The sequence below is a fragment of the Xenopus laevis genome, chromosome 9_10L (assembly GCF_017654675.1).
Source record: "Xenopus laevis strain J_2021 chromosome 9_10L, Xenopus_laevis_v10.1, whole genome shotgun sequence".
Lineage (NCBI taxonomy): Eukaryota > Metazoa > Chordata > Amphibia > Anura > Pipidae > Xenopus > Xenopus laevis.
The window spans coordinates 110,921,591-110,943,107 of NC_054387.1; the positions used below are offsets into that span (position 1 = coordinate 110,921,591).

Below are 21,517 nucleotides of genomic sequence, written 5' to 3' on the forward strand. Positions count from 1 at the left end.
CTTCTATTCATATACCAGTCCCTTGTTTAAATAATTGCATGGTTGCTAGGACCCTAACAACCAGATTGCTAAAATTGTAAACTGGAGAGCTGCTGAATAAAAAGATAAATAACTGAAAAACCATAAATAATAAAAAATGAAAACCATTGCAAAGTGTCTTTGAATATCACTCTCTAAATCATACGGAAAGATTATTTAAAGGTGAACAACCCCTTTAAACTGAAGGAGGATATTTCCCCACAAGCAGTAAGAGGATACGCTGTGTTCTAAACATCTCTAAAGAGCCATTGATTGATTTACAATGTGATACAGTGAATTATGAAGAATAAATGTTTTCATATAAGCAGTAAAGCATTATACTGCTTCAAATCCAAGAGGTTCACACCCCCCCCCCCCCAAAAAAACCCGTTACTTTTGTTGATGGCTCATGTTATATGTATTAATGAGTTGATTAAACATTTGGCAACAGTTGATTAGTTACAGCAAAAAAGAGAATTTACTGTGAATAAGGCCTAGAGTACTGAGCGTCTATTCAGGATATATAGAGGCTTGGGGGAAATGTATGTCTCTAATAGGTACAAGGGGAAAATAAGATTTGGAGAAATTCAAGATTATATTTATAGGCAATAAATGAATTATCACAAATAGGACTGGGAATTGGCATTTTAGTCATTGGTCCCTATTGAGCCAACAGACTCACGAGGGACAGAAGAAAAGATGGCATGTGGGAGGTTTTACAACAGCCGACATCTTCTCTTTCTCTTCTTAACTGGAGGTGGGCACAGGACTGCTCGGATCGCTTCATCAAATACAGTCTTCAGCCCTCGCTGTGTGAGGGCAGAGCATTCCAAGTATTTTACAGCACCTGTAGAAAGACAGATCGGGTGAAGTGTTAACGGGAGTCATAACTTAACTCTGGTTAGGAGCTACAGTACATAATAGTAGTGTGCCTGTATAAAACAATTTGAACTGGGGCTTTAGTTCCCTTTAAATGCCAAAAAAGTATTTTACAGCACCTGGAGAAAGACAGATCAGATGAAGTGTTAACGGGAGTCATAACCTATGCTGGTTAGTAGCTACAGTACTTAATAAACAGAAGCTGGGTCGGACTGGGGGGCACGCATGAAGGTGCGCTCGGCGCAACACGCATTCGGAATCCCAATATGGGGAGAGGGGGTCTGGCCTGGCGGGGACTGATGAGGGTCGGTGTCCTGCCGGGCCAGTCCTACCCTGAACAGTAGTGCACCTGTATAAAATAATTTGTACTAGGGCTTTAGTTCCCCTTTAGGGTAAGGGGACGCAGGCAGATTCAGGAAATCTCCCCGAACTGCCTTCCCGCCGGCTAGAATTTAAATTGCCGGCGGGATGGCACTGGCGGCACTTCGTTTTCCGAAGTTTCCTCGTGACGCAACTTCGGAAAACGAAGTGGCGGAGGTGCCATCCCGCTGCCAATTTTTCATTCTAGCCAGCGGGAAGGTAGAGGAAGGCAGTTAGGGAAGATTGTCGCCTCGAAGAAAAGCAGATTTGTTGTCAGGGCGACTAATCTCCCCGAATCTGCACTTAAATGCCAAAATGCATAAATAACAATGCTCTAGCAGATAACCTTTGATATACAAACGGCCTGTTAGACTCCTTCGTAATAAAGGGGATGAAAAAGCACAAACCTAAACCAATAAAAAAACAGATCTTACCAATCTCTTTTGCCATGGCAAGTCCCTGAGGATAGGTGATTGGGGTGAGTTTCTTTTCTTTCAGCTTCTCAATAGTGTCTTTATCATCTCTCAGATCCAGTTTGGTGCCCACAAGGATAATGGGAGTGTTGGGACAATGGTGTCGCACTTCTGGGTACCACTGCACAGAAAACACAAACATTTGCACCAGACACATAAGCAGCAGGAATGTGATGGCTAAAGAGGTTAGGACTGTTCTCTCAAATGAGAACTCAATTGCAATCCAAAAAAAAAAATAAAATACAGCACACAGGTTTAATGCAGAGCAAGGATAGCCTCCTGTGTCAAGCCAAACAGTTACAACATTTCGAGGGCCAGTCACCTGAGTAATTGTTTGGCTGGGTACCAGTTAAAGGAACTGTAACACACTCATACAACTGGTGTGTTTGCTTCAGAAACTCTATTATAGTTTATATAAAATGACTGTTGCATAGCCATGGGGGCAGCCATTCAAAGGTTAGAAAGGAGAAAAGGCACCGGTTACACTGCAGATAACAGATAAGCTCTGTAGTATACAATGGGATTCTTCAGAACTTCTGGTTATCTATGGTGTGCCCTGTGCTTGAATGGCTGCCCCATTGCTACACAGCAGTTTGTTTATATGAACTATAGTAGTGTTTCTGAAGCAAACACACCAGTTTTACCAGTGCAGGGCAACAGTACACTATATGGTCATTCCTTTAAGGGCAGTGACAGACACTAAGATTCGGGGAGATTTAGTGACAAATCACCTCTTCTTTGGGTGACTAATCCCGAAAAGCCTTCCTGCCAGCTAGAATCTAAATGTCTGGCAGCATGGCACTCTGAGTGCTTCGCTTTCCGAAGCTGCCTGAGAAAACGAAAACTTCGGGCGACTACAGAAAACGAAGAGATCCAAGTGCCATCCTGCCGACGATTTACATTCTAGCCGGCAAGAAGTCTTTTCGGGGAGATTAGTCGCCCGAAAAACCGATTTGTCGCTGGGTGACTAAATCTCCCCGAATTTTATCGTGTGTCACTACCCTAAAGCACATTAGTTTTTTTAGGGTTACTGTTCCTTTAACACAGGGGTTACCAATTATGCTCATTTCAACATTCATATGGCATATTTGCAGAAACTGGTCTACACCCAGAAGGTAACAAAAGGCAGCCAGAGTTATGGACGATGTGTATGTAGGTCAGTGCACTTGTAACATCAACGACTGATCTTTAGATCACTGTGTAAACCCCGTCCTTCAACTACATGTCATGTTAATATGCAGCACTTCAGGCACCAGCTCTTACCTTAGCACGAACATTTTCAAATGAGGCTGGGCTAACCAGTGAAAAGCAAATTAAGAACACGTCCTGAAAAAAAAAAAACAAAAAAAAAAAACCAACTTTAAAAACTCAGATTTGGCAGTTTCTTTGCATGACGAGAGACGGACATAAGCGCAAGCTACAATATATTAACAACGAAGGACAAACAAGAGTTAAAAACATTATAATAAAAATCACTTCCTGTTATTTTTTCTTTAACCCAATCAGGGTTTGTGTGAGATCAAGGTGACATTGAAGCATTAATTGTGTGCCGCATGCAAGGGAAAGCAGCTTTGTTCCAATTACAACCCACACCAACACAAGGTGCTTTGCTGAGAATATGCCACCCACTCAGCTAGCGGAAGGGGATTTAAACTCACCAACACATTGGAGGCTTTGGGGCTCGGGCTAAGGGCCTAACAGAAAATATTTAGTTCAAATGCAGATTTTAAGTCTACAAGGCTTATTTTCTGTACTTTCTGAACATTGTATGAAAAAAATGGATTTTCATACACAATATTGTTCTAAAGCTACAACAAAACCATAACTCGGATGAGAGTTCTCAAAACAACAACCTCAGATCTATCCAACCCCAAGAGTTTAGGATCTCTGGATGCCTTTGCTGCAGGGGAGGAGGTAGATACACGTATGGAATTCATTATCAAGAAACCTGTTATCCAGAAAGCTCCAAATCCAATTTTTTTTTAAAAAAGTAATAATACAGCAATACCTTGTACTTGATACCAACTAAGATATAATCCATCCTTATTGGAAGCAAAACCAGTCTATTGGTTTATTTAATGTTTACATAATTCTCTAGTAGACTTAAGGTATGAAGATCCAAATTATGGAAAGATAAGTTATCCAGAATGCTCGGGACCTGGGGTTTTTTGGATAACAGGTCCCATACCTGTATAGGGAAATTCTGAGAGGTCCACCGGTGACCATTTCACAGAAATTTCCTGGGTGACAGTAGGAAATAGGGTTGCCAACTCACACCATTAAAACCGAACACATATGGAATCCACAACCAGCATGGCTAATTAGCAATTCATTTAGATGCATGCTGCAGATTGAATTGATTTATGTGTAGCCATGCATCTAAATGAATTGCTAATTAGCCATGCAGGTTGTGGATTCCAAATGTGTTCGGTTTTAAGGGCTCTTACACATGAGCGTTCTGACCTGCGCTCCCCTGCGTTCCGTTTTTTGGCGTTCAGCCGCAGGGGAGCGCAGGAATAGACGCAAGTCATTATTTGAAATGGGGCTGTACTCACTCAGGCGCGTGTAGGTGCCGAACGCAGGAAAAATGCAGCATGTTGCGTATGAACCTGCATTTTTTTTTTGTTATTGGGCCTTTAAAGAAGTTACAGAATACATTTGTTGTCCAACCCTGGCTACAAATCTCAGGCAAGATTCTCTAGTGTACTAGTTCCAAAGAGTGTTTTGATCTATGCAGTGGTCTGCTCAGACCATCCAGCCCCACCATAAACTGAGAAGTGCCAATATACTCATACAATGCATAGCAGAATTAAAGGGTTAACCCTTTAATTAAAGTTAAAGGGTACCCTGGCAAACAGGGTACAAACACAGAATGGGGACATTGTATTTTTCAGATTGTTTGGGCAGACAGCATGAATAATCAAAACCACAGGAAGAAGAGCTGTAGATCCCCTTCACTTCGTCTGGCGATGCCCCATACACCGACAGATAGTAATCTGGCAGATTAAATGTATGCCATACACACCTGAAACCACACAAAACTTTTTTTTATACAATTTTATAGGCACGTGTATGGCCATCTTAAAGCATCTTCTTTCATCCCAGTAAACACACCTACAGATTTGGGAGATTGCATTTCATTTTTTACATAGCACCATCATCTCCTTGAGGCTTGACAGAGATGGAAGATACAAGACATAACACAATGCAAAACAATCTTGTTGCAACACACACACACACACACACACACACTGTGGCATTCGTGCAAAGCGAAAGAGAGTAGGGGTCATTTAACAACACTGGGCAAATTTGAACATGAGCAGTAACCCATGGAAAACAAACTGTGGCATTTATTCTACCTACAGTTGGCTTTAAAAAGTCAATCACTGATTGGTTGCTATGGGTAACTGCTGGGCAAATTAGCCCAGTGTTGATAAATAAGACCAAGTGGTCCTTTAATCCTGTGAGTGTACATGAACATTCTGACAACTGACAAAATGTAACCGGAAAATAAGTGTAAATCAGGAAGCTGGTAATGGGACATTCCCAAAATTTCACCACATAAAGGGAACTAATAAAGTCCATTAAATGTTTTTTTTGTTAAGGAGAGCAGGTTGTACGTTTGTTTATACCATATCATGCACACGGGAAGGTTGTGAGAATGTATTTTTCATTTGGGTCCCACGGGATATGGACCATTACTTATTAGGTAAAACACAAGATAATGAATCAAGCATTTACCGTTTGTGGGTAAGACAACGGACGTAATCTGTCGTAGTCCTCCTGTCCAGCTGTATCCCACAACCCCAGGTTAACTGGCTTTCCATCCACCATAACATTGGCAGAATAGTTGTCGAAACTAGAATAAAGAAAGGGAAGAATGGTTTTCATCTGAGTGGAAGCAGACAGAACAAAGGAAGTTTCTCCTTACATCACAGGCAGGTAAACAGTACAGCAGAAACTTTCGGCTACAAACATAACAAGGAAGCTAAAAAAAAAAAAAAAAATAACCCACAGAAAAGGTATTTGCAGAGTTCAGAAAAATACTATACTGATTACAGGCAGTGACAAAATCAAGTTCGGATTATTCAAAAGGCCCTGCAGCCCCTATACAGGTTTTGTTACATAAAATAAATGTATTCTCATAGTTAGATGGCAAGTTTCACAGGTACCTAAAGGAACAGTAATACCAAAAAATGAAAGTGTTTTAAAGTAATGAGGACTATCATGTACTGTTGCTCTGCACTGGTAAAACTGATGTGTTTGCTTCAGAAACACTACTATAGTTCATATAAACAACCTGCTGTATAGCAATGGTGGAAATTGAAAAAAGTCTATATGGCACAGGTTAAATAGTGGATAACAGATAACACCATTATATTCTACAGAGCTTATCTGCTGTGTAACCTGAGCCTTTTCTCCGTTGAATTGCTGCCCCCATTGCTACACAGCAGCTTATTTATATAAACAATAGTAGTGTTTCTGAAGCAAACACCAATTTTACCAGTGGAAGGTAACACCATTATATTTTTTATTACTTTAAAACATTCATTTTTTTGATGTTACTGTTCCTTTAAAATAAGAAACGAAAGTGCCCATTAGCAAAATGCCTTCCAGTTGAACTGCCATTTAAGGGAAGTCAATGCTACTTAACTGCTTTTTCCTTTTAATAAAGCTCAGGGTGACTTGTCTAGGAACAGATACTGAGCAGCTATAGACCTACAAGCAAAACCTTATATGGCTGTGTTTAGGATTGCCAGTGGTCTCTTTAAAGTAACTAAAGGGTCTTTAAGATTCTCCCTTTCATCCACCCACCACTGAGGAATTTGAAGTATTCAGTGGACATCAACATTAATTGGAACAATTTTATAAACTCAAGTTGTAGAAAGTCTCACATATAGCGCTCGGTCTCCTGTAAGTGACAAAGCACTTGAAGAAAAAATCCCTTTTAACGTCGCCGAATTGAGATCACCACATGTAAAGCACTTTACATGCATGATTATGGGTAATATGGGTAAAATGCTTCCCCAGATCAACCATGGACGAGAAAGAGTCCTGCCTGTCAATGGCAACAATGTAAGCACACAAAGTGAGCAATCAGATTTGTTTAAATACACTGTGTATTGTGTGTGTACCAGGTTAACTACAGTGAGCCCAGCAAGCATTGTGCAGAGATGCTATGGAACCAGTGAGGAGATAGGAAAGTCCTCTCCAAGAAGCAAATTCTGTTTAATTTAGACGCACCCAGATGACAAAAATGAGTCAGGCCCAAGAGACTCAGTCTGGGAATTCTGCCTGTATGTTCATACATAACCAGTGGAACGTTGTGGCATGAATATACCGTATATACTCGTGTATAAGCCGACCCGTGTATAAGCCGAGGTACCTAATTTTACCTACAAAAACTGGGAAAACTTATTGACTCGAGTATAAGCCGAGGGTGAAAAATGACAGATCAACCTGTTCCATTGCATACCTATACTATATACTTGCTATATAAAACTGTGCAGATGAAGCGACAAATAACTAGGTCGGACGTTTTTATTTTAACCAGATCCAAAAACAGTGCAGTTCTGAGAACACTCTGTGCCTTTATACATTATAACAACAAACAATGTGTTCAATGCGATGTCACAGCATCCACACGCAGCAATGACATTTATCCACCCCCTTGCAATGTTCCTCAAAAAGAAATCTTCCATTTCCCCGGGTACCACTCACAGGGCAATAATGGGCATTGTCTCTCCTTTGGCAGAGGCTTACTCCATTCAACGAGTAGCCACACCAGGCCATATGTTGGCAACCTTCCATGCTGTCACTCACATCGCTACTTACATCAGCAGCCTCCTTCCTATACAGGCTCGCGGCTCGTTCTGTGGACAAACAAATTACGTCCCGCCCCATCTGTTTCCTCTACTGTCTTACCTTTAGCCGCACTTGGCTGCTGCGGCTGTTGGGCAGCAGCGAAAAAGAGATGGGCCGCACGTAGCCGCAAAGAAGCAGTGTGAGGAGGACGGGGAGCAACCGAGCCATGGAGGCAGAAGACCGGAACTAGCTAGTCGGAAAGGGAGGGCTCTGGCATTCTGTTTCCCCTGCATGCGCTTCAGTGTGCAGCGCACCGCTAGTGCGCGCACGCGAAATATCTGACAGTCCAGGACCAGGTAGTGGTGCACTGGGAGGACGGGGCAGCTAGTGGAAGATCCGGCCGGGAAAGGGGGAAGCGGCACTGCCTCCTCTGTGGACGCCCATGTACCTAGCTAGGTAACTTTTATACTGACTCGAGTATAAGCCGAGGTAGACTTTTTCAGCAGATTTTGGGTGCTGAAAAACTCGGCTTATACTCGAGTATATACGGTACTATTCCTTTGCCAACACACATATGCAAACAAAGGGCATAGCTCAGCCTCAATGCACACTCTTCTTGCAGGATCCCCTCCTTATTGCACCAATGAATCATGCAGAAGCCTCTCCTTATTGCACCAATGCATCCTGCAGGAGCCTCTCCTTATTGCACCAATGCATCCTGCAGGAGCCTCTCCTTATTGCACCAATGCATCCTGCAGGAGCCTCTCCTTATTGCACCAATGCATCCTGCATGTTCCTCTCCTTATTGCACCAATGCACCCTGCATGTTCCTCTCCTTATTGCACCAATGCACCCTGCAGGATCCTCTCCTAATTGCACCAATTCATCCTGCAGGATTCCCTGCTTATTGCACCAATGTACCTGCAGGATTCCCTGCTTATTGCACCAAAACATCTCTATTCTCTAGTCTACATTATTCGTTCTCTGCCACGTGTAGGTCTGTAAAATGCTTCTCCATACTAGTGTTTTTTTTTTCTGGTCTTGTGTAAAAAGAGTGATTTGGGCCCAAGGGTTCCAGAGATGGTGAATGGAGAAAGTGGTGATAGGGAGTGGTTTCTGATGTAAACAGGCCTATATTGTAGTGGTGCCTTTATTCAGTAATCCATCATTACCCACACTGAATGTAGTTATGAGAGCAAGCATCTGTTTGTGAAAGGGAATCACGTGCACACTCAGGGTAGTTTATGCCTGGTGCTCAGACCCGAAGGGAGACGGCACTCCCAATTACGTGTAGCAAGATAGGAAAGGCACACAAGGCGATTACAAACAGGGGACTAGCCCCTTGTGCATTTATTGCATCACAACGTTTTGGGGCGTTCCCCCCCCCTTCGTCAGGTGATCACGTTGTGATGCAATAAACGCACAAGGGGCTAGTAAGCATCTGTTTGGTCATGCTAGGCTCAAACTAGGGATGCACCAAATCCAGGCCGAACCAAACTCAAATCCTAATTTTCATATGCAAATTAGGGGCGGGGAGTGAAATTGCGTGACTTTTTGTCACAAAACAAGGAAGTAAAAAATATTTTCCCCTTCCCATATGCAAATTAGGATTCGGATTCAGTTCGGTATTCGGCCAAATATTTCGATGGATTCGGGGGTTCGGCTGAATCCAAAATAGTGGATTCGGTGCATCCCTAGCTCTAACATCCTTAAGCAGATGTACTGTAAAAGCTGCTGAATGCAAGCAGGAAATAACCACCTAACAAAGGATAACACATATACATCTATATATAGGCATGTATTTAAAATGAAGGATTGCAAACGTATACTTACACAGTTGGGATGTATTCCCCAGGAAAAGCATTGGTAGTGTAACTGATCAGCAAGCATGTTTTACCCACAGCCCTATAGAGGGGAAAAAAAAAAACATTATTCAGTTGCACTTTGCTGTTCTTTTTACATTCAGACGACCCAATAACTTATAATCCTGTATCAGAAACAAAGTGTTCGGCCTGGGGCTGCTTATGCAGTACAGTGTTAGTACCAAGCAAGTTGCTGCCATCTGAGTTACCTGTACAACTATACAGAATATTGAAGGTTAGGGGACAGAATAGTTACAATTGAGTCACCATGTGTCGTGTTTTTAACTTGTATTTTTTGCAGAGTGTATAGATATTGATAGGTTGCTTAAGTGGGGATTTGGATATATTAACTGTTGGGCCTACTGCGAGGATATGTATTTTATGGGTTATTTATTTGTTGTGATATGTTTGTACTATAGTTTCTTATTTATGACGATCGCATCACGTCGTCATCTGTTCCCCTTTTTTCCCCGCCAGTATGTGTATTCAGGGCACATTTGTTGTTAGTTTAAGCACTTTAAGAAAGGCTTGATTGCAGGCCAAAACGTTAGTCTTCATTTCTGTAATAAAGAGTAAACTGGATATATAGCATAGTTGATTATTACCTGTACAACTTTACATTCTATGTGAAATTAGACTTAGTGAGAATTTTTTTTAAAGCAGGTGCCATTTTTCAGCACGGTGTTGCTATGATCAGCACTGATGGCAACAACTCCAGCTCGGAAGATGCCAAATGCCGATGGGCAGGGGGCACGTTTTGCGACACCAGCAGGTCATTGATGCCAATGTTTTGCTTAGTTTGCTTTAGTTAAGTTTCCTGATCTCCTTGATTACCCTAAAAAATAGTACATTTTCCTTGTAGAATATAAAAATGTAATATAAACAAGGTGTGCAACTGGTTCTTAAATAATTTTTGAGTGAAGATCATTCTGCAACTTCCCCCTAATTTTGTAGGAAATAATGTATACTATATGGTGCTGGTTTTACTTTTGGCCAAAAATGTATATTCTCTTCAAAATTAGCCCCTTTATTTGAGGTCCCCATAGATGTTCACTGGTTCCTGTTTCCAATGAGGGGTGGGTGTGTCCTAAGAGTCCCTGCCAGAAGCAGAGTAGGAGGGAACAGCCAACCACGGCCCTGCAGTCACACAAAGACAAGACTTCAGTTCCCTATCAGGTCAGCTTAGCTGCTGATTGGTTCCTATACTACAGTGCAGCTGCCTCCCCTGCATAGCCTGGGAAAGGAGGCAGCAGGAAGTGGAAGAGATGGGTGGGACTAGTAGGGTCTTTGCATACATTTTCAATAAAGTAACTAGAAACACAGCTTTTTAAAGCACATTTCTTTTATACCCAAAAGAGTTTAATTTAACATTGTTTTTTTTACCTAATATGTCTCCTGGATGCATGCAAAACGACTTCCAACTATTATCATTGTGATTATTTGTCCATGTGTGTGATCCCCTATATCAAGCACTGTGACAAATTAATCTGTGAGGCAATCACATCACAGTCAATTAACCAAAAGAGAAAATCAAGCCAATATCAGACACGGAAAGTGTATGGGGTCATTGACCTGGGCATGGTGGGCTAGATCGCAACCCTTCATGCGTGCGGCCATTTCTTTAAGACCTGCACATGTGAAGCCAGCTGAATATGTTCCATATAAAGGCTGAAGAAATGTTATTTTTAAATACATTGTGTCCTGTAATTGAACAGAGAAACATTCCCTGATAGGTTTAAAAAAAACATATGTTTTCTTAAATTTATTAAAAGTGCACTTCCCTTTAAAATAAGAAAATAGCTAATGACATGCTCCGGAGTATGATCCTATACGTGCCATCTATCATCACAGATATGTTCCAGGTTTGTACAATGTCAGTTTTGTTTTTATAAGGTGACATTCTACAGATCACAGAGATTACAGGGATTTACCAAAATATAACCGGTTTATTTGTGCCCATAAACAATGCACAAAGAGTAGGGAAAGAGCAATTTATGGCTCACTGCCAAATTCTTTGAGTGGTAGAAAGCGGACATGCATCTTCATGCCTTAAGTCTACTAGAAAATCATGTAAACATGAAATAAACCCAATAGGCTGGTTTTGCTTTCAATAAGGGTTAATTATATCTTAGTTGGGATCAAGTACAAGGTATGGTTTTATTTTTACAGAGAAAAGGGAAATCATTTTTAAAAAATGTGATTATTTGCATAAAGTGCAGTCTATGGGAGATGGCCAACCTGTAATTCAGAGCTTTTTGGATAACAGGTTTCCAGATAATGGATCCCATACCTGTAGAAATCATTTTAATTTTTGCTAATTCTGCACTGGTCTAATTCTGCCCTCTACTGTGTATTCAAGGAGAACTTGGGCTGTAGGGACAAATATATAATACAAATTACATAAACTGGGCTCTAAACAAAGTTTAAAATGTCAATAAACTTTATTAACAGAAAACACTAGTTACATTACTCCTTTAAATTGTATTCTCCATGAGAATCTGATAATATAGGAAGTAAATAAGGACAAGGACTAAGTACAAAGTTTAAATGAATTCTCTAATCTTGTCTATGCCTATAGCAGGGTGAGTTTTACCTGATGTCAAGAGAATAGCCTGCAGATTACATGGCTTTATGGACTCCATGTTATCATAAACTACGTCATAAGGACAATCCGAGCTGTTCAGATCCACCTCAACACAGTATAACACAGCTCTAGCATTTTGGCCTGGAGTTTAGTGTTCCAGCCAGTGGTGTAACTAAATATCACTGGGCCCCACAGCAAATAATTTTATAGACCCCAAAAATGTCTAGAGATTGACCTGTTTTACCAAGTTTTATTGAATTTGTATATGAATTAGAGCCTTGTGGGGCCCCTATACCTTCTGGGCCCTCCTGCAGCCGCAGGGTCTGCTTTCTCTATAGTTACGCCCTGGTTCCAGCATGGCATAGATACCCTGGAGAAACGGGGCATGAAAAGATCTAACAGGAAGAATATTGCTGAGCGAACACGGATTCCTGGTAATGATCTACTATTGCGCAGGGGAAAAATGAACTATTAGTGGGTTAGGCATTGCCATCCTTATCAGACAGATCTGATATTATCAGGTGATATATTTGAACATAACATTCACAAAGATAAGCTCAGGCAGCCATAAACAAGATGTTTATTTTGAGAACTTTTATGAATAAAATGAATTACAATCATTAATTTGAAACTATTTTTAAACACACACACAAAACGCTTATTGTAAAAATCAGCTCCCATTATGCTGCCTTAATACAGCATGAACAGACTAAAGGAAAACTACTTCCCACTGTACAGATTCCAGATATATTACTTCCTGCAAAGGTCTAACTAGCGCCAAACACATTTGTGCTTCCATCTGCAACCAGTCCCCCAGAACAGAAAGCAGGCAAAGGATTTAGGCACCATCCATTACATTCTGTCGCTGTCACTGTCTAGCTTATGCATTACCCCTACACCAAAAACAGTAAGGTACAGTAAATAAAATGTATAAATATACAGAAGCAGTGGTTAATAACTGTATGTGACAAGGACCTTACATTAGGGCCACAGGAAATGATGAGACTGAGGCATAAGATCGAAGAGTCGCCACAGAATATGTAGTGCCATATAAAGGAAAATAATAATGAAAATTCTCTCGACCGTTTACTATGCCCTGACATTCACTTGGCACAAACTCTAGTGATAATACCGTACTCTTACAAAATGAACTTTCCTTAAGCACATGGAAAAATGACTATGATCACTATACCAGGCTGCACTGGGGAATTGTTCAACTTCCAACACTTTTTCATTTCAGTCGGTTTCAGATAATTTACCAGAAATAAAGACTTTTTCCAATTACCTTCTATTTTAGTGTGTGCGCTATTTTTCTAAATTTGAAGTGTAAAGTTTTAGTTTCACCTTCTAAAAGCAGCTCTGGTGGTGGGGTCCCCAACCCTGTAAACTGTTCTAAATTGATACATTTAGTTAGTTGTCTTATTGTTGTCCCTGCTGAGCAGAATCCCTGGGTTTCATTAAAGGGGTTGTTCACTTTCAAACACTTTTTTCAGTTCAGTTGTTTTCAGATTGTTCCCCAGAAATAAAGACTTTTTTTAATTACTTTCCATTTTTTATTTTTTATGGTTTTTCCCAAAATCTAAGTTTCTTGTGTTTGAGTCTGTAATTCAGGTGTAGACTCTAAACTGTTACAATTTTGCAACATTTAGTTGATACATTTCTCAGCAGCATCTTTGGAGCATTAGCAACTATTGTATCAATTCTAACAGCTGCCTTTAATGAAACCCAAGGATTCTGCTCAGCAGAGACAAAGCTAAGAAATGTATCAACTAAATGTATCCATTTAGAACAGTTTAACCCCCCTCAGAGCTGCTTAAAGGAGTGGTTCACCTTTAAAGTAACTTTTATTATGCTAAAGAACGACCAATTCTAAGCAACGTTCCGATTGGTTTTTTTTTTAGTTTTAGTTATTTGTCTTTTTCTTGTGAATCTTTGCAGCTTTCAATTGTGCTTCGCTGTCCCCTTCCAAAATAAATAAATAAAAAGATGCTCTGTAAGGCTACACATGTATTATTACTTTGTATTACTGAGCCTTCTATTCAGGTCCTCTCCTATTCATAGTCCAGTCTTTTATTCAAATCAATGCATGGTTGCTAGGGTAATTTGTTAATTTGGGTAGTTACCAGATTGCAAATTGAAGAGCTGCTCAATAAAAAGCTAAATAACTCAAAAACCTTCAATAACAAAAAATTAAAACAAATTGCAAATTGTCTCAGATTATCACTCTTTACATCATTCGGAAAGTTCCCTCAAAGGTGAACAACCCCTTTAAGAAGGTGAAAAATTACTTTACAATTCAATATTAGAAAAACGGTGATACGTAGAAAACAGAAAGTAATTGGAAAAAGTCGTTATTTCTCATGGTCTATCTGAAAACAACTAGTTGTTTGAAGGTGAACAACCTCTTTAAAGGCAGCTGTTATACTTGATACAATAGTTGTGAATACTCCAGAGATGCTGCTGAGAAATGTATCAACTAAATGTTACAAAATTTTAACAGTTTAAGTCTACACCTGAATTACTGAGCTGCTCAGACAAACTTGAAACTTACGATTTTGGAAAAATGGTAAAAATAAAAAATGGAAAGTAATTGAAAATAAATTAGTTTTTGGGGAACAATCTGAAAACAACTAAAATTTAAAAAAAAAAGTGTTTGGAAGGTGAACAACCCCTTTAACAAATAGAACAAAAAAGAGTTAACAGTGTGTGCAGCACAATACATTACACTTCAGAAAAAGGTATACAAAGCATACCAGCACTGACTTTCTGCTCTGTATTACACCAGCCCCCCTGTTTCATGTTAAACATACCCACTCACCTACTGCAAATACAGTGAATGGTAAAAAACATAAGTTGTCTGCTGGTATTTAACATGGGATGGCTATAAAGCTGGCCTACATACATCCCAACAAGAATACGGGCGGTTCGACCAAGGATTGCATCAGATAGGATTTTGAAACCTACCCAATCAACATCTGGCTGACTTTCGGCCATATATATCGACAGGGGAAGACCCTGGAGGGCCCCATACACAGCCGACTTAATTTATACACTAGAGTCCTGCACGGGTCTAATTTTTGGAACCCGTACCAGCAACCTGTAATCCTCAAGCCGGACCCGCATTCTTACCCGCTTGGACCCACAACCCAGACCATCAAGAATCAGGAAGGGCTGTCATTGTAAACCGGAAGTGACATCATCGGAAGTAGGCGTGAACAGACAAAAGGAGTAAAAATCACTAATGAGAAGACCCGCATCTATACCTGCACCCGGAACTTCTACCCGCAAGGTAACGCAGGTTTTTGTGGGTAACCCGAGGGTACCGACCCGCTGCGAGACTCTACTATACACTACTGCACCATTTACAGCAGCATATCAGGATTGCAAAGTGATTCAGGCAAATTATCAGGCCTGCCTTAGACGTGTGCATTCTTGCATTACATATGTGATAGACATTCCTATTGCACACACATAAAAATCACAGGGGAGAAAAGCAATTTGCACAGAAACCACACTGTGCAACTGGGAAAATTGCCAAAACTGCTTTGTTCTTAACAGCCCTACCAATTGATATTGCATTTTTAAATAGCCCTTAATGTACCACAAACACACATGCTCTGTAACCTTCAATGCAATAAATAGAAATAGAAAAAGTGGAGCACACAGAGCAGGGAGTGATGATGGCCATGCAGTAAGGGAGACAGGATTCAAAGAGTATTTTTTCTAAACCTGAATAACACTAAGAGGTGCCTTACTGGGGTAATCAGTGTGTTAATGTGGTCCTTCTTCAATGTACCTTTTTAACGAGTCGGTGTAAAATGCCAATTATTCAAGGTGTTGGGTCTTACAAATTCACAATGAAACCTCACAACAAGCTTTAAATTCATAAATCCACTTCCCTAGTCTAGTCATAGTAATATGGACTTTACGTGACGTCACACAAATGAGCTCCAGCAAAGATCTTTACTTATGAATACAGCTGCAGCCTGTTGGCATGTAACACAACATACAAAATGATGAGTGCTGTACAGGTATGGGATCCCTTATCCGGAAAACATTTATCCAGAAAGCTCCAAATTATGGAAAGGCTGTCTCCCATAGACTCCATTTTATCCAAATAATCCTTATTTCCTTTTTCTCTGTAATAAAAAAAATCAGTAGCTTGTACTTGATCCCAACTAAGATCTACTTAATCCTTATCAGAAGCACTAACAGCCTATTGGGTTTATTTCAGGTTTACATGATATTCTAGTAGACTTCAGGTATGAAGATTATATAAAGACCAATTATTGAGAAAACCCCAGGTCCCGAGCATTCTGTATAACCGGTCCAATACCTGTACTACTGACAAAGGGGGTGGGACACCCAGAAATGTTTAGTCTCTGCCTGTAGCAGTGTGTTATAAGTGCACAATCTTTTGCACTACATTTTAGTTTGTGTGTTTTTTTCTTCTGTGTCTTTTGCACAAAATGATACACAACGCAAAAACAGGGTACCAAGCTGCCTATCAACATTCTAAGCAAGTCCCCACATTCACAGGAAAACAACTGTCTCATGACATTGGTAGCCTGAATGAAGAAACCGAAGCTAGCCAACACAGACCTAAGCTAATATCCAACCAGCAGAGCTGCACTGATTGACAAGTTAAGACATGAATCAGTGCTAAAACTGGATTGTCTATAAAAGGGCCTGATTTTTCAAATGTTTTAATAACCTTTGCCTTCTTGCCCTTACAGGCTCCATCCCATGCATGCTAACCACCAGTGGTAACCTAGGAAACACATGATGCAGCATGATGGATGCAGGCAAATACAATGTGGTACATTTACCCTACATTTTAACTGATGAGAAGACATTCAACAATACCATTATGTACTAAAAAGGAACACTGTCTATATGAATGTCTCATTTACATGGTGGGACTATACAAGTATTTTTTAAATGGACTAATTTACATAGTCAAGATCACATAATTCATAACAGCACAAACAATTATACTAGAGTGCTGTAGCTGAACAGTGGCTATTTCAAGGAAAAAACATTGGCTCTAGCAATGGTGATTACTGGGGAGGTTACATGCACTGCCCCTGGCATAGGAGTTCTTCCCTTGCAGCATGGAAACAAGTTTCATGGTGCAGCTATAGCCTCGGGGCACTGAAATCCAAGAATGTAAAGGAGCCCATACACGCACTGATAAAACTTTTTGCACAATTTTTCGAAACATGTATGTTGGGAGGCAATCAGAAGCGGCGCAGTTGATCAGCAGGAGGAGGAGGAAGTGAAGGGGAGCTGCAACTGTGATTTACTTCCTGGTGTTCCAAACAGAACAATGGGAGGGTGGATGTACATCTGTATTGGACACTCATGATATATCCCTCCATTTGGTCCTTGAGCTGATCGGCTGGATATTAAAGAGTATCAGACAGTAATGATTTTATATATACATTTCATTCCGTTTCGATCCCCATTAGGGATCTTTATCAATCTTTGATAAAGATCCTAATGTGGAACAAAACGTTGGAATGCACAGTGAAATAAGTATTCACTAAAATGAGAAAATGGTGTGCGGATCTCCTTGATAAGTATTTATACAATTTAGATCAAGCACCCAGTATATATGATCTGGATTTGAGTGCAAATATATTTATTCATTCATTCTCTCTCTCTCTCATTCTCTCTCTCATTCTCTCTCTCTCTCTCTCATTCTCTCTCTCTCTCCTTCTCTCTCTCTCTCCTTCTCTCTCTCTCTCCTTCTCTCTCTCTCTCCTTCTCTCTCTCTCTCCTTCTCTCTCTCTCTCCTTCTCTCTCTCCTTCTCTCTCTCTCTCCTTCTCTCTCTCTCTCCCCTTCTCTCTCTCTCCCCTTCTCTCTCTCTCCCCTTCTCTCTCTCTCTCCTTCTCTCTCTCTCTCTCCTTCTCTCTCTCTCTCCTCTCTCTCATTCTCTCTCTCATTCTCTCTCTCATTCTCTCTCTCATTCTCTCTCTCATTCTCTCTCTCTCTCATTCTCTCTCTCATACAGAATAGGAAGATGGCCACTGAGGATGGATCTAGCTGGGCCCAAATAGCATCAGTCCTATATATTATTTGTACTTTAATTTAGGGACAGATTGACAGTATATGTCAAAGCCTTATGCCAGGCGTGCCCTCAGCTCCCAGCATCAGCAGGAGGGCAACATACTGGATAAAAAACACACAATCACTTCACCAAGTGCAATTAAATCCCATGTTCTCCAAATGCATATTCTGCTAATCATGGAGCAGCAGACAAATTGAATCTGAAAAGCACAATGAAGAAGGAAGTGAGTCGACCCGGCTGTTGCTGCTGAGAACTACAACTTCCGACATCCCCCGCTAGCCGTGTAGTCCCGACCAGCTGGCGCTCTGTGAGGAGGCTGATTTGCCGTATTTGCAGCCGAGGAAGGTGTAAAATCTCACAGCAGGAGAACATACATCCCCACAGGCCACACACACGATACATTGCGATACACGTTCAACCAGTCATTCCAATAGAAAATGAGATAGAAATACGTCACTTACCCGTCTCCCACCACCACACATTTAATGGCCTGCATGGCTGAGCTGGCAGCGAATCTCCCTGCAGCCCGGGCGCAAAATGGGATAAAGAGGAAGACTGTGAGGGCGGCCCCAGCAAGCCAGGCCGCGAAAGGGCTTCAGTAACTCCGTACAACCCTCCCGCACTCACGCACGCTCCCTCCCTCTTCTTTGCTCTCCCTACAGTTTCTATGAGGAAATCTGCTGCGGCCAGCGCCCGACAAAATCAACTCTTCGGCGAGATAACAGGAAACTACATCGCCTGCGTCACTTCCGGCCTCGCCTCGAAAAGCTGAAGGAGCGAGCGAGGCGCGCCCAGTATTCGGAAACGCGCACTGGGTGACGTCACCCTCTAGGCCCAATTTATAGACACAGAGTTATCAAATTTGACCCTTGGATTCCAGGCCTGGGGTTTTAATACCCAACTGTTAACGTTAAGCATGCAGATGTGTCAACTCTCCAGAGATGTCACCTCCTTTATTTAAAGGGGAACTATCGCTAAAATGAAAATTTAATATAAGCTTCCTCATACTCATTTTTTCTGAAATAATCAAGTTTATCTTCACTATTCCTTTCTCGGCATCTGTTTCTCTTCATTCTGTCTTCATGCAGCTAGGGTTGCCACTAGGGTTGCCACGGTAAAAATGATGGCTGATCCATACCTCCCAACATTTTGGAAGTAAAAAGAGGGGCAAAAAATCTTTTTCAGCACGTAGCGCAGCAATTTTTTTGACCACACCCCTTTCTGTGGCCACACCCCCTAATTACCATGTTTGTTTTACAAAATGTGGCAGGTTATGAAAGTTTGAAAATATTTCTCCTTATCTAAAATGTGTTTTTGTGCCTCAAAATTGTTACAAAGTATCTTATTTGCACCTGCTAGCTGTTCTGGGCTCTCTGCTAAAAGCCAATTAATTGAGAAACTTTGTTTCTTTTTCTGGCTGTTCAGTGCAGAGAAAAGAGGGACTTTCCAGTACAGATGAGGGACTGCGGGTTGAGCTGTCAAAAGAGGGACTGTCCCTCCGAAAAAGGGACAGTTGGGAGGTATGGCTGATCCCAATGTTATTAATAGGGAAAAAAGTTAAATACATAGGAAGGCCGGTATTTTTTTCCAGAAAAGGTGGCAGCCCTAGTTGCCACCTTTTCTGGAAAAAAATACCGGCCTTCCTATATAGTTATAATTTTTCCCTATTAATAACATTGGGATCAACAATAATTTTTACCGGCCAGGTGGCAACCCTAATGTCAGCAGGGTCGGACTGGGGGGCCCAGCGGCGCTTCTGCCTCAGGGCCCCCCTCCGGAATGAGGACTGCTGCCTCACTGCCTCCCGTCCTGCAACCTTTCCCCCAATGCGCGTGTGCAGAAGCCCCGGGAAGAAATCCAGGTGGCGGATCTGGGCCGGGGGACCAATGGGTTTTTTCCCGGCATCCTGCCTGCCCAGTCCGACCCTAGGTGTCAGATATTCTTTAACAGTTAGATCCAATATATCTTATGGGGGGCTCCCTTTCCTAGCAGGTGAATAAGAGGTCACTGAAATAACCGATTCCAGTACAAACAAAATCTGTGAATTTGTGCCTTTTTGCACAAATTTTGCATGTAGAGAGACAGGATTTCTGGTGATTTTAATAGAGTGAGTTCTAATACATCTTCTAGGCAAAAGGAGCCCCTCCCCATAAGCTATATTGGATCATTCATCTGACACCCAACTGCTGAATGAAGACAGAATGAGGAGAAACAAATGCTGAGAGAGGAATAGTGAAGATAAACTTGATTATTTCAAAAACAATGGCGAATGTTTAATTTATTGTATTTAGAAACTTTATTTCAGTATGCTGAAGCTTATATTAAATTTTCATTTTTGCGATAGTTCCCCTTTAACCTGTAACATATTTGGCATGCCCCTCCTCTGCTCAAAGCTGCATGTGTTTGGTACTTTTAAGTGGGTTTTAGGCCTTTTCAATGGCGCTGGTAATAAGAATACTAATTATGAGGAGGGGGAAAATGGACTGTTAGGGCAGTTAACTGAGTGAGGCCTAAGGGTGACTCCCAAAAAAAAATCATGTTTGTTTGTTTAGGAGACACCTTGCCCAGTTATTCTCATTAAGAGCCAAGTTTCCCTTCTATATTTGTATATGGAATATATATATATTTAATATTTATTTTAATGGCACTGCTATAAACTCTGCTGAATTTATCTGCCATAGAGGCAGAGCTGAGGGTGTAATTGGGCGTGTTAAAAAATGTATATGACAGCAAGTAGACCTCTCTGAATAAGGTCTTAAAAACTCAGATTGGTCTGTTTACCTTATGACCTGGGGTAAGTAGTGGATACCTCTGAAGTCATGAGGACCAAGTGGCAGTAATTCATAATTATTCTGAAGTGGAGGGCACTAGGCAGGCATGGGCTAGAACAGAGAAGGTCACTGGCAATCCTAGTAGACTGGGACCCTTATCTAAGTGTGATTGGGTGTAATAACATGACGTTTGGGCATTGGTGGCATTTTACGAGCTGCAGTACAACAATGCTTGGGAGTCCGTAGACTGGACGTCTCTGTCACAATGTTTCACACCATCAATGTGTTATTCACTGTGTCAGTACCGTGATTGTTATTTCTATACTGTAGTTTGTAAATAGTCCAGACATTTAAGGTACACAGAGGCCCAAACAGCCCCACAGGCTCAATAAATAGTAATTATTGGCATTTGCCAGGTTTCTAGACCTAGCCTGAGCACCGCATAGGTTACACAGAGAAGCTAAAGTATGGAAACTTTAGAGGAGCTACTTTCCCATGCTCTAGGGCTTCTTTACCTCCGTGCATGAACAACAGCCTTCCAGCAATGGTCAGACATAATGAAGAGTTCTGGGTGAAGCAGTTTAGTTTCCCTTTCATGAGTCAAGCAGGAGGGAGTGGGCCCTGCTTCTACTATAATTATGTCTACGACTAATTATAATAATAGTTAGGTTATAGGATGACAGATAATGAG

The 21,517-nt window shown here is 41.1% G+C and overlaps 1 protein-coding gene across 1 annotated transcript; it reads right to left on the minus strand.

The window, feature by feature from the left end:
• Window positions 1–551: 551 nt before the first annotated feature.
• On the minus strand, window positions 552–18,851 carry rac1.L (Rac family small GTPase 1 L homeolog; the record flags this gene model as incomplete). The annotated part of the gene is given in 6 exon segments (NM_001095863.1): window positions 552–865; window positions 1,692–1,851; window positions 2,994–3,056; window positions 5,472–5,589; window positions 9,369–9,440; window positions 18,517–18,851. Coding segments are annotated over 6 exon segments (579 nt in total). The 5' UTR covers window positions 18,552–18,851.
• Window positions 18,852–21,517: the final 2,666 nt, after the last annotated feature.